The sequence below is a fragment of the Mytilus edulis genome, chromosome 12 (assembly GCF_963676685.1).
Source record: "Mytilus edulis chromosome 12, xbMytEdul2.2, whole genome shotgun sequence".
Classification (NCBI taxonomy): Eukaryota; Metazoa; Mollusca; class Bivalvia; order Mytilida; family Mytilidae; genus Mytilus; species Mytilus edulis.
This window is the reverse complement of record NC_092355.1, coordinates 62630459-62644243: the sequence shown is the minus strand read 5'-3', so window position 1 is coordinate 62644243 and position 13785 is coordinate 62630459. Positions and strand designations below refer to the sequence as shown.

General features: G+C 32.4%; 1 protein-coding gene across 1 annotated transcript in view; it reads left to right on the top strand.

Annotated features, from left to right (window-relative positions):
* Positions 1-13785, top strand: part of LOC139498898 (uncharacterized) — a 332230-nt gene that overhangs the window by 246852 nt on the left and 71593 nt on the right. The window contains exons 8-11 of the mRNA XM_071287488.1: positions 6573-6671; positions 7005-7103; positions 7729-7836; positions 9857-9928. Of these exons, the coding sequence (XP_071143589.1) occupies positions 6573-6671; positions 7005-7103; positions 7729-7836; positions 9857-9928 (378 nt within the window). The remainder of the gene's footprint in view (positions 1-6572; positions 6672-7004; positions 7104-7728; positions 7837-9856; positions 9929-13785) is intronic.

Sequence of the window (13785 nt, the reverse complement as noted above, 5' to 3'; positions counted from 1 at the left end):
TACTTTATGACATAACACAGATGTTCAACACAGAACGTGATACATTATGATTTAACACAGATGTTCAACACAAAACATGATACATTATCACTAAACACAGATGTTCAACACAGAACATGATACATTATGACTTAACACAGATGTTCAACACAGAACATGATACATTATGACTTAACACAGATGTTCAACACAGAACATGGTACATTATGACTTAACACAGATGTTCAACACAGAACATGGTACATTATGACTTAACACTGATGTTCAACACAGAACATGGTACATTATGACTTAACACAGATGTTCAACACAGAACATGGTACATTATCACTAAACACAGATGTTCAACACAGAACATGATACATTATGACATAACACAGATGTTCAACACAGAACGTGATACATTATGATTTAACACAGATGTTCAACACAAAACATGATACATTATCACTAAACACAGATGTTCAACACAGAACATGATACATTATGACTTAACACAGATGTTCAACACAGAACATGGTACATTATGACTTAACACTGATGTTCAACACAGAACATGGTACATTATGACTTAACACAGATGTTCAACACAGAACATGGTACATTATGACTTAACACAGATGTTCAACACAGAACATGATACTTTATGACTTAACACTGATGTTCAACACAGAACATGATACATTATGACTTAACACAGATGTTCAACACAGAACATGATACATTATGACATAACACTGATTTTCAACACAGAACATGATACATTATGACTTAACACAGATGTTCAACACAGAACATGATACATTATGACTTAACACAGATGTTCAACACAGAACATGATACTTTATGACATAACACAGATGTTCAACACAGAACATGATACATTATGACTTAACACAGATGTTCAACACAGAACATGATACATTATGACTTAGCACAGATGTTCAACACAGAACATGATACATTATGACTTAACACAGATTTTCAACACAAAACATGATACATTATGACTTAACACAGATGTTCAACACAGAACATGGTACATTATGACTTAACACAGATGTTCAACACAGAACATGATACTTTATGACATAACACAGATGTTCAACACAGAACATGATACATTATGACTTAACACAGATGTTCAACACAGAACATGATACATTATGACTTAGCACAGATGTTCAACACAGAACATGATACATTATGACTTAACACAGATTTTCAACACAAAACATGATACATTATGACTTAACACAGATGTTCAACACAGAACATGGTACATTATGACTTTACACTGATGTTCAACACAGAACATGATACATTATGACTTAACACAGATGTTCAACACAGAACATGATACATTATGACTTTACACTGATGTTAAACACAAAACATGATACATTATGACTTAACACAGATGTTCAACACAGAACATAAGACACATCATGACACAACACTGGTGTAAAACACACAACATGTAACACATCAGGACACTACAATTACTGGTATGGTTAACAGAAAACGTGAGTCACATCATGACACAACACTGATGTTCAACACAATACATTAGCCACATCTTGACACAACAATGGTGTTCGGCACAAAATATGACATCATGACACAACAATGATGTTCAACACTGATGTTCAACAAAGGACATGGGACACACCATGACAAAACACTGATATTCATCACAAAACATGAGACATATCATGAGATACATGACACACCACTGGTGTTCAACACAGAACAAGAGCCACATAATGACATTGGTGTTCATCACATGACATGATACACATCGTGACACAACAAAGAACATGAGACATATCATGACACAAAACTGATGTTAAACCATTTAAAGCATAACACTGACACACTAATACTAGCATATGGTCTGCACCTGACTACTCAGAGTAACACACAACACATGGTCTGGACCTGACTACTCAGAGTAAATAGACATACAAATGTAACAACACACAACACATGGTCTGGACCTGACTACTCAGAGTAAATAGACAAACAAATACAACAACACATGGTCTGGACCTGACTACTCAGAGTAAATAGACAAACAAATACAACAACACACAACACATGGTCTGGACCTGACTACTCAGAGTAAATAGACATACAAATACAACAACTCACAACACATGATCTGGACCTGACTACTCAGAGTAAATAGACAAACAAATACAACAACACACAACCCATGGTCTGGACCTGACTACTCAGAGTAAATAGACAAACAAATATAACAACTAACAACATATGGTCTGGACCTGACTACTGAGAGTAAATAGACAAACAAATACAACAACACACAACACATGGTCTGGACCTGACTACTCAGAGTAAATAGACAAACAAATATAACAACTAACAACACATGGTCTGGACCTGACTGCTCACTGTAAATAGACAAACAAATACAACAACTAACAACATATGGTCTGCACCTGACTACTCGGAGTAACACACAACACATGGACTGGACCTGACTACTCAGAGTAAATAGACAAACAAATATAACAACTAACAACATATGGTCTGGACCTGACTACTGAGAGTAAATAGACAAACAAATACAACAACACACAACACATGGTCTGGACCTGACTACTCAGAGTAAATAGACAAACAAATATAACAACTAACAACACATGGTCTGGACCTGACTGCTCACTGTAAATAGACAAACAAATACAACAACTAACAACACATGGTCTGGACCTGACTATTCAGAGTAAATAGACAAACAAATACAACAACACACAACACATGGTCTGGACCTGACTACTGAGAGTAAATAGACAAACAAATATAACAACACACAACACATGGTCTGGACCTGACTACTCAGAGTAAATAGACAAACAAATATAACAACTAACAACACATGGTCTGGACCTGACTGCTCACTGTAAATAGACAAACAAATACAACAACTAACAACATATGGTCTGCACCTGACTACTCGGAGTAACACACAACACATGGACTGGACCTGACTACTCAGAGTAAATAGACAAATAAATATAACAACTAACAACATATGGTCTGGACCTGACTACTGAGAGTAAATAGACAAGCAAATACAACAACACACAACACATGGTCTGGACCTGACTACTGAGAGTAAATAGACAAACAAATATAACAACACACAACACATGGTCTGGACCTGACTGCTCACTGTAAATAGACAAACAAATATAACAACTAACAACACATGGTCTGGACCTGACTACTGAGAGTAAATAGACAAACAAATATAACAACTAACAACACATGGTCTGGACCTGACTGCTCACTGTAAATAGACAAACAAATACAACAACTAACAACATATGGTCTGCACCTGACTACTCAGAGTAAATAGACAAACAAATATAACAACACACAACACATGGTCTGGACCTGACTACTCAGAGTAAATAGACAAACAAATATAACAACTAACAACACATGGTCTGGACCTGACTGCTCACTGTAAATAGACAAACAAATACAACAACTAACAACATATGGTCTGCACCTGACTACTCGGAGTAACACACAACACATTGACTGAACCTGACTACTCAGAGTAAATAGACAAACAAATATAACAACTAACAACATATGGTCTGGACCTGACTACTGAGAGTAAATAGACAAACAAATATAACAACACACAACACATGGTCTGGACCTGACTACTCAGAGTAAATAGACAAACAAATATAACAACTAACAACATATGGTCTGGACCTGACTACTGAGAGTAAATAGACAAACAAATATAACAACACACAACACATGGTCTGGACCTGACTACTCAGAGTAAATAGACAAACAAATATAACAACTAACAACACATGGTCTGGACCTGACTGCTCACTGTAAATAGACAAACAAATACAACAACTAACAACATATGGTCTGCACCTGACTACTCAGAGTAACACACAACACATTGACTGAACCTGACTACTCAGAGTAAATAGACAAACAAATATAACAACTAACAACATATGGTCTGGACCTGACTACTGAGAGTAAATAGACAAACAAATATAACAACACACAACACATGGTCTGGACCTGACTACTCAGAGTAAATAGACAAACAAATATAATAACTAACAACACATGGTCTGGACCTGACTGCTCACTGTAAATAGACAAACAAATACAACAACTAACAACATATGGTCTGCACCTGACTACTCGGAGTAACACACAACACATGGACTGAACCTGACTACTCAGAGTAAATAGACAAACAAATAGACAAACAAATATAACAACACATGGTCTGGACCTGACTACTGAGAGTAAATAGACAAACAAATATAACAACACACAACACATGGTCTGGACCTGACTACTCAGAGTAAATAGACAAACAAATATAACAACTAACAACACATGGTCTGGACCTGACTGCTCACTGTAAATAGACAAACAAATACAACAACTAACAACATATGGTCTGCACCTGACTACTCGGAGTAACACACAACACATGGACTGAACCTGACTACTCAGAGTAAATAGACAAACAAATATAACAACAAACAACACATGGTCTGGACCTGACTACTGAGAGTAAATAGACAAACAAATATAACAACACACAACACATGGTCTGGACCTGACTACTCAGAGTAAATAGACAAACAAATATAACAACTAACAACACATGGTCTGGACCTGACTACTGAGAGTAAATAGACAAACAAATACAACAACACACAACACATGGTCTGGACCTGACCTGACTACTCAGAGTAAATAGACAAACAAATACAGCAACTAACAACACATGGTCTGGATCTGACTACTGAGAGTAAATAGACAAACAAATATAACAACTTACAACGTATGGTCTGGACCTGACTACACAGAGTAAATAGACAAACAAATATAACAACTAACAACACATGGTCTGGACCTGACGACTGAGAGTAAATAGACAAACAAATACAACAACACACAACACATGGTCTGAACCTGACTACTGAGAGTAAATAGACAAACAAGTACAACAACAAACGACACATGGTCTGGACATGACTACTCAGAGTAAATAGACAAACAAATATAACAACTAACAACACATGGTCTGGACCTGACTACTGAGAGTAAATAGACAAACAAATACAACAACACACAATACATGGACTGAACCTGACTACTCAGAGTAAATAGACAAACAAATACAGCAACTAACAACACATGGTCTGGATCTGACTACTGAGAGTAAATAGACAAACAAATATAACAACTTACAACGTATGGTCTGGACCTGACTACACAGAGTAAATAGACAAACAAATATAACAACTAACAACACATGGTCTGGACCTGACGACTGAGAGTAAATAGACAAACAAATACAACAACACACAACACATGGTCTGAACCTGACTACTGAGAGTAAATAGACAAACAAGTACAACAACAAACGACACATGGTCTGGACATGACTACTCAGAGTAAATAGACAAACAAATATAACAACTAACAACACATGGTCTGGACCTGACTACTGAGAGTAAATAGACAAACAAATACAACAACACACAACACATTGTCTGGACCTGACTACTCAAGAGTAAATAAACATACAAATACAAAAACTCACAACACATGGTCTGCACCTGACTACTCAGAGTAAATAGACAAAAAAATACAACAACTAACAACACATGGTCTGGACCTGACTACTCATAGTAATTAGACAAACAAATATAGCAACTAACAACACATGTCTGCACCTGACTACTCAGAGTAAATAGACAAAAAAATACAACAACTAACAACACATGGTCTGGACCTGACTACTCATAGTAATTAGACAAACAAATATAACAACTAACAACACATGGTTTGTACCTGACTACTCAGAGCAACTTTGGTCAGATAGTGATATGTATAAAGATCTAATGTAGAAATATCCTTTAAAAAGGACAAATAGTCGTTAGATTCATATAAAATGTAATTCCGATTTACTCATATAATTGTTCTGAATTTGAAAATACTACTCTTTTTCACTTTTCTATGATGTTTTTTAAATTAATGATTATACTGAATCTGCACTAAATCCTGTTGTTAATTAGACATGTTTAATGGACAACAAATGTTTGTATGAATAATAATAATGATAATAATAATAATCTTTATTTAAACATGTTTTAGAATCTCATTTTCTTTATGTTGTACTAAATCAGGAAATTAAACTTTTTTCATGCTTTTTTGAATAATTTATTATTAATGGAATCTACACTAAATCATGTTGTTAATTATACAGGTTTAATGGACAACTAATATTTGTAATAATTATATAAAGTGGGGTCTCATTTTACTCATAGTATTGTCCTGAATCAGAAAATATAACTTTTTTCATTTTTCTTTGAAAAATTTACTTTTATGAAATTAATGATTAAACTGAATCTACACTAAATCCTGTTGTTAATCAGACAGTTTTAATTAATGTGACTATTTATTTTTGTTTATAATTATTACACAACATTGTCCAGTTTATCAGACAAGTTTTGATGTCAGTTGTATTATTCCAGGACTATGGACGGACAGCATTAATGGTGGCAGCCAGGTTTGGACATGTGGAAGTGTCTCGACTACTTCTGGAGAACAGATGTAACAAAGATATCACAGATGTATGTTATCTACTAAATCTGATTACATTACTTTTAATCAACACAAAATCATGTTGTTAATAAGACAGGTTTAATGAACAAATATTTGTAATAATCATATAAAGTGGGGTCTCAGTTTACTCATAGTATTGTTCTGAATTAGAAAATATAACTTTTTTCATATTTCTTTGAAAAATTTACTTTTATAAAATTTATGATTAAACTGAATCTACACTAAATCCTGTTGTTAATTAGACAGTTTTAATTAATGTGACTGGTCATTTCTGTTTATATTTATTACACAACATTGTCCAGTTTATCAGACAAGTTTTGATGTCAGTTGTATTATTCCAGTTTAGAGGATGGACAGCATTAATGTCGGCAGCCAGTGAAGGACATGTGGAAGTGTCTCGACTTCTTCTGGAGAACAGATGTAACAAAGATATCACAGATGTATGTTATCTACTAAATCTGATCACATTACTTTTAATCAAAACAAAATCATGTTGTTAATTAGACAGGTTTAATGAACATCAAATATTATTTGTTAGAATCATATAAAGTGGGGTCTCATTTTACTTGTCTCCTCGTACTAAATCAGGAAATATAACTTATTTTCATATTTCTTTGAAAAAGTATTTTTTTTTTAAATTGATCATTATTCTAAACCATGTTAATCAGACAGATTTCATTATTATATCAACAAATACTTGCTAGAATTATATAAAGTGAGATCTCATTTATCTCTGTGCATTGCACTGAATCCCTTGATAAAAATATTTTATGCATTTCTTGAAAAAAGGTTAACATGACATTTCTGATGGAAGTTCTGACATCCCACAAAAAAAACTTGTTGTATATTTGTTGTTTAAGTACAATATGAATACAAATGTGACTGGTCATTTTGTTCAGTTTTGACCACTGATTCATGTGATATACATTTTGTTTTTATTTATTACACAACATTGTCCAGTTTATCAGACAAGTTTTATATCAGTTGTAGGATATGTTGTATACTATTTATATTGGTAACAAAGTAGTATCCATAATATTTACATGTTATTTGGTATTATTATAGAGAGATGGATACTCAGCTTTACATCTGGCTGCTGCGTATGGTGGTCTACATGTCACAAGATGTCTTGTAGAAGAAGGAGGCATCAGTCCCTTTGTTAAAACACATGAGGTAATATATTATAGTAAAGGCTCAGTATTCAACTAGTAAATAATGCATCACAACTTTATAGTTACATATATGTCATATGATACTTTAAATTGAACTAAAAATATGAAAGTGTTTTATAGACTTGTATAGTTTAGTTTTACTATAAAACACATGAACATAGATGATCTGATATAAAAGAAATCCAGGATTTGTTTTCAAAATCTTTAAAAATAAAATGATTTTGTTTATAGACCACTAACATGACTAATACATTTTGGGTGATTAGTTATACTAAAAGGGGATAATTTTATTATTCCATAACTTGTAAGCCAAAGTATATGAATATCTCAGTTTTAGGGAAAAGAAGCAATAATAATAATAACCTATAAGTAATTGGATAAAATAGTTTTTGATATCAAAAATAATAATTTGTATTGATTCAAAATTAGACCTGGCAATATCCTGAATATGGCACTTGTTGTCATTCAAAAAAATGAAAACAAACAAACTGTCAAAAGACCCATACACCAATCTGTTGTCGTGACAATGATAACAAAATTATTAGATAGTATCAAAATAGTCCTAAGCAATACATTTAATAAAGGCAACAGTAGTAGAAATTCATAAATCGATAGAGAAAAAAAGAAATCCGGATTACAAACTAAAATTCAGGGAAACGCATCGAATATAAGAGAACTACGATACAACAGAAACACAACATTGAAATGTAACACACACAGGAAACGAACTGAAATATAACAATGGCCATTTCCCTCACTTGGTACAGGGCATTTTAAAATAAAAATGGTGGGCATGCCAAACCTCCCGCTTTAATGGCGATGATAATTATAACATTAAACTGACAACATTACAAAACAGGACTACAATGCAAATAAATTGGAGAAAATATTAACCTGTCACTGATATTTTCACACCTATAGTGAATACAACTCTTTGTCACTTAATTAGGGGTAATTCATGGATTATATTGGCTTGTCAATCAATGTTGTAATTTTTAATAAAACAATAATAACACAATTAGTTGGTTAGATACATTCTTTTTATATATTAAGTACATTATTATCTTTTTCTGATTTCTGGTTCTTGGCTCTTCCTTTGGGATGATACAAAAACCATGTGACCATGAAAAGTCAATAGACAAAACGGAAACAGTGGGAAATTCAACACCAATGTTAACAGAGAGCAAATAAAACACAAAGACAGTTACTGTATTGTAGTCATTTATTTTCCACAAAAGCTATTTATTTAGAGATTTATGTAGGTTTGGCTATCACAAACGTAGTTTTGGTCAGAAAATTCGCACCTTTTTTGAGCTTATAAGTCGGTACCCCTCTCTGGATTTTGAATTTTACTCCCAAACTTCCAACTTATAAGCGAGTAATTTATGTATTTCCTTATTTATACAATGTCAGTGTTAACACTAAAAACTATGAAATCTGTAAAATAACAATATACAGTTATAGGAGAGTATGGATAGGATATACAGAATAGAAAATCATGAACGATAGAAAAAAACTTCACGAATAGAGAGAATTGGGCAAAGAGATGATGAATAGAAAATAATGGGGTGCAAAAATATAAAGAAAGAAAAATGGGGTGCTAAAATATAAAAAAAAACAAACTTGGGAATAATTTGTCCAAAAAATAAAAAATAAATAGTTAAAAAACAAAAACAAATCCTACAACCCTCATCTAGACATAAGGATGCATTAACAGATTTAAAAATAAAAATAAAACGCGTAAAAAAAAATACAAAGACAAAATGCTGACAGATTGAAATTATTTCATATGCTTTTAAAAAAGTTGAAAGCCTTCTTAAAGGCTACAGAAAAAGTTACAAAGATATTCAGAATGTTGTTCATGAGTTATATTTTATAATTGAAAATAATATGGTTAGCATCTGTAAAAACAAAATAACGCACCACTCAGCTGCTACTGGTCTTGTTTATTGTATGATATGTGTAACAAAAGTCTTCTTTGTAATAATCAGATAAAGGCAATATAAAGATTTGTATTTCAGGGTAAGACTCCATACGATCTGGCAGCAGCAACGAAATTGAGGCAGTATAAAGAAGTGATGGAATACTTACAGGTACACATACTTTTAATAACAAATGCTTACACTTAGAATAAATCAGGTACAAAACCAGGATACTCTAGGGGACATTCTTTATGTCTTGAAATAAAAATTTCAAATTCTAATGCAATTTATTTGTTATTACGATTTTGATTGGCCATTGTTGGCCAAATTTATATAATTGAGACGCTAAATTCAACTCTTTACCAGCCTTTCACAAAGCTAAGCCACCATTTTGTATTCAGGAAATTATTGGTTTGTGATTTCGTCAATATTAAACAAAATTAGTAGATGTCTTTTATTTCATTCAAGAGTGTTAAGGTGTAAACAAGCTTTGCAAAATTCTATTTGAGATTCTTACACCGCCAGTCTGTCCATAACCTCCTTTTCATGGTTAACTAGTCTCATCTCAGATCAGGTTTGGGGTAATTGTAATTGTAATCATTAGTCAGCTATAACTGATTTCAATTTTTATGCCCCACCTACGATAGTAGAGGGGCATTATGTTTTCTGGTCTGAGCCTCTGTTCGTCCGTCCACTTCAGGTTAAAGTTTTTGGTCAAGGTAGTTTATGAAGAAGTTGAAGTCCAATCAACTTGAAACTTAGTACACATGTTCCCTATGATATGATCTTTCTAATTTTTATTCCAAATTAAAGTTTTGACCCCAATTTCACGGTCCACTGAACATAGAAAATGATAGTGCGAGTGGGGCATTCGTGTACTATGGACACATTCTTGTTTAAGTTATCATTGTAATCATTAATCAACCAAAAATTACAAGTAATTTAATTTAATCAATTACTTTTCAAAACATCTTTTAATCCTGATTTTTTTTTTACAGTATTACATTAAAGTGATGAAAAATTCTAAAAATTGCCTTTATTTTCAATATGAAAAAATAAAATATTTCATGTCTTGGATAAACCTTTTGTTATTCATTTTAAATAAATAGGATGACTTTATTTAGTATCTGCATACATGTACCTTGTAGGGTCCACTTGTCTGTCAGACAGTTTTCATTTGACCTCAATCTTATTTCATTGTTTAGTGATCAAGGTTAAGTTTTCATGGTCAAGTCAATATATCAGATACAATAATAAAAAATTATACTATAATTTGTGTATGAATGATGTAAGGTGTACATGTCCAACTGGCAGGTGTCATCTGACCTTCACCTCATTTTCATGGTTCAGTGGTGTAATTTGATTTTTTGTGCTGTTCTTTTTTTCTAATATTATATGCAATAGGTCATCTTTATTTGGTGTATGGAAGTAAATTACGATTTACATACATCTCAGTCTTGCAAGTGTATTTGACTTTGACCTCATTTTCATGGTTCATTGCTCATTGTTAAGTTTTTGTGTTTTGGTCTATTTCTCTTGAACTATAATTAATAGGTCAACTATATTTGGTGTATCGAATGATTGTAAGTTGTATATGTCTGTTTTGTAGGTATCACCTGACCTTGACCTCATGTTCATGGTTGATTGGTCAATATTAAGTTTTCATGGTTAAGTTTTTTTCTTGGATTCTATAGGCAATAGGACAACTATATTTGGTGTATCGAATGATTGTAAGTTGTATATGTCTGTTTTGTAGGTATCACCTGACCTTGACCTCATGTTCATGGTTGATTGGTCAATATTAAGTTTTCATGGTTAAGTTTCTTTCTTGGATTCTATAGGCAATAGGACAACTATATTTGGTGTATGGAATGATTGTAAGGTGTATATCATGTATATGTCTGTCTGGAAGGTATGATCTGACCTTGACCCCATTTTCATGGTTAATTAGTAAATGGTAAGGTTCTTTCTTATATACAAAAAGTAATAGGTCAACTATATTTAATGCATATATCTATTGTAAGGTGTACATGTCTTGTATAGTTTATCTGACCTTGATCTTCTTTTCATGGTTCATTGGTCATTTTTCAGTTTTCCTGGTTGATATGTTTCTTAGAAACTATAAGCAATAGGTCAACTATATTTTGCGCCTGAAACGATTGTGATTTGAACATGTATTTCTGGTTTGGTTTATCTGATCTTGACCAAATTTTCTTGGATCATGTAAAGTTTATGTGATACTTGAACATTTTGTTGAAGTAAAGCTTTATATTTAGGAATAACAACATAAAATCAGTAGCCAGTAAAGGAGGTGAGACATGTCAGCATGTGGCCTCTTGTTATGTTTTGGTCTGTTTTTCAAATAATTATAGCAACATAAGCAACGTTAAGTTTTTGTGTTTTGGACTGTTTTTCAATTACCAAAAATTGTAAGGTTTAAATGTCCGGTCTGATAAGATTTATCTGACCTTGACCTCAATTTCATGGATCTTTTAAAATGTTAAGTTTGTGTAATACTTTTAGTTAAAGTTTATCTTTTAGACGTTCATTTAATCAATGGTCAGTAAAGGAGGCAAGACATTTCAGCATGTGCACTCTTGTTATGTTTTGGTCTGTTTTTCAAATACTTATAGCAATATGAGCAATATGTCAACTATATTTTGTATATTGAATAATTGTAAGGTGTGCATGTCTGTTTCGCAGGTATCATCTGACCTTGACCTAATTTTCATCCATAGTTTATTGGTCAATGTTAAGTTTTTGTGTTTTGGTCTGTTTTTCAATTACCATAAGCCAAAAGTCAACTATATTTGGTGTATAAAAAAATGTAAGGTGTATATGTCTGTCTGACCTTGACCTCAATGACAGGTCTTTAATGTTTAATTTGTGTAATACTGTTAGTTAAACCTTTAAGACTTTCATGAAATCAATGGTCAGTAAAGGAGGCGAGACATTTCAGCGTGTACACTCTTGTTGAAGACATTTGACCTTTTATTTTTGGAAAAAACTTTGTTTTGTTTAAAAGTGATAAATTATTTGCATTTGAGTCAACTCATTAGCTACAGTCCTGATATTACTTAATTAATGAGGAAAGAAGATCTACAAAAATTTTAAAATAAATGAAATTATGTTGAGTCCTTTTTTTGTTTGTTTTTAGCTATAATAATAAATAGAGAGATACACATATGATCAACTGCGAGTACTCTAAGATCTGTACTTAGTGTCTTTTTGTTGTTGGGATGTCAGAGATGCAAACAGTTTTTTTTTCCTGTCAGACATTGGGGCCTACAGGGTACCAAGTTTTGCCAGACCCATCACATTTCTGCCAGACCTATATTTTCACTCAAAATAATCTATTTTTGTAATATTATGAAAAAAAACATTTTACACACCCCTAGATGTAGAGTATATCAGTTTCACCTCAAGAAATATTTAGTTTTTCATAAATAAATGTTAGCAGTTAATAAAAATGAAATTCTTACTGTTTATAAATAACAATGAAATGTAACTGTTTCCTGTTAAGGAGTTTCCCGTATATTCCCGCCAAAAAGCACATGGCTTTCAACAATTGTAAACAAAGCATTCAATTTGTGATCATCGATTACAGCTTTAATTAATTGAATTTGGATGTAGATATTCAACTTAAGGTACAGTCAGGCAATGTTTTTAATTTTTTTATGGATTAAAACTAATTTGAAAGAAAAGTTTAAAAAATAAAACAATTTTTGACATCAAAACAACAGACGATCTGAAATATATTATAAATATTCAGTGACCCATATATTTTTTGAACTCTGCTACGGAGGTCAAAGTTACATCATTTTTCAAACCATTACCATTGGTGTGCATTCTCTGTTACAGCTAATCAACTGCGTTTGATATAAATATTTCAATAAATTGACGATGTCAAACATACGATTTCAAAACTGAAATTTAAATTGCAAAAGGTTTACTTTTTATTTTTTAAGGAGGGATATTTGGAAATTGTGTCAGGCTATAATATTTATCATTAAAACAGTTTGAACTCC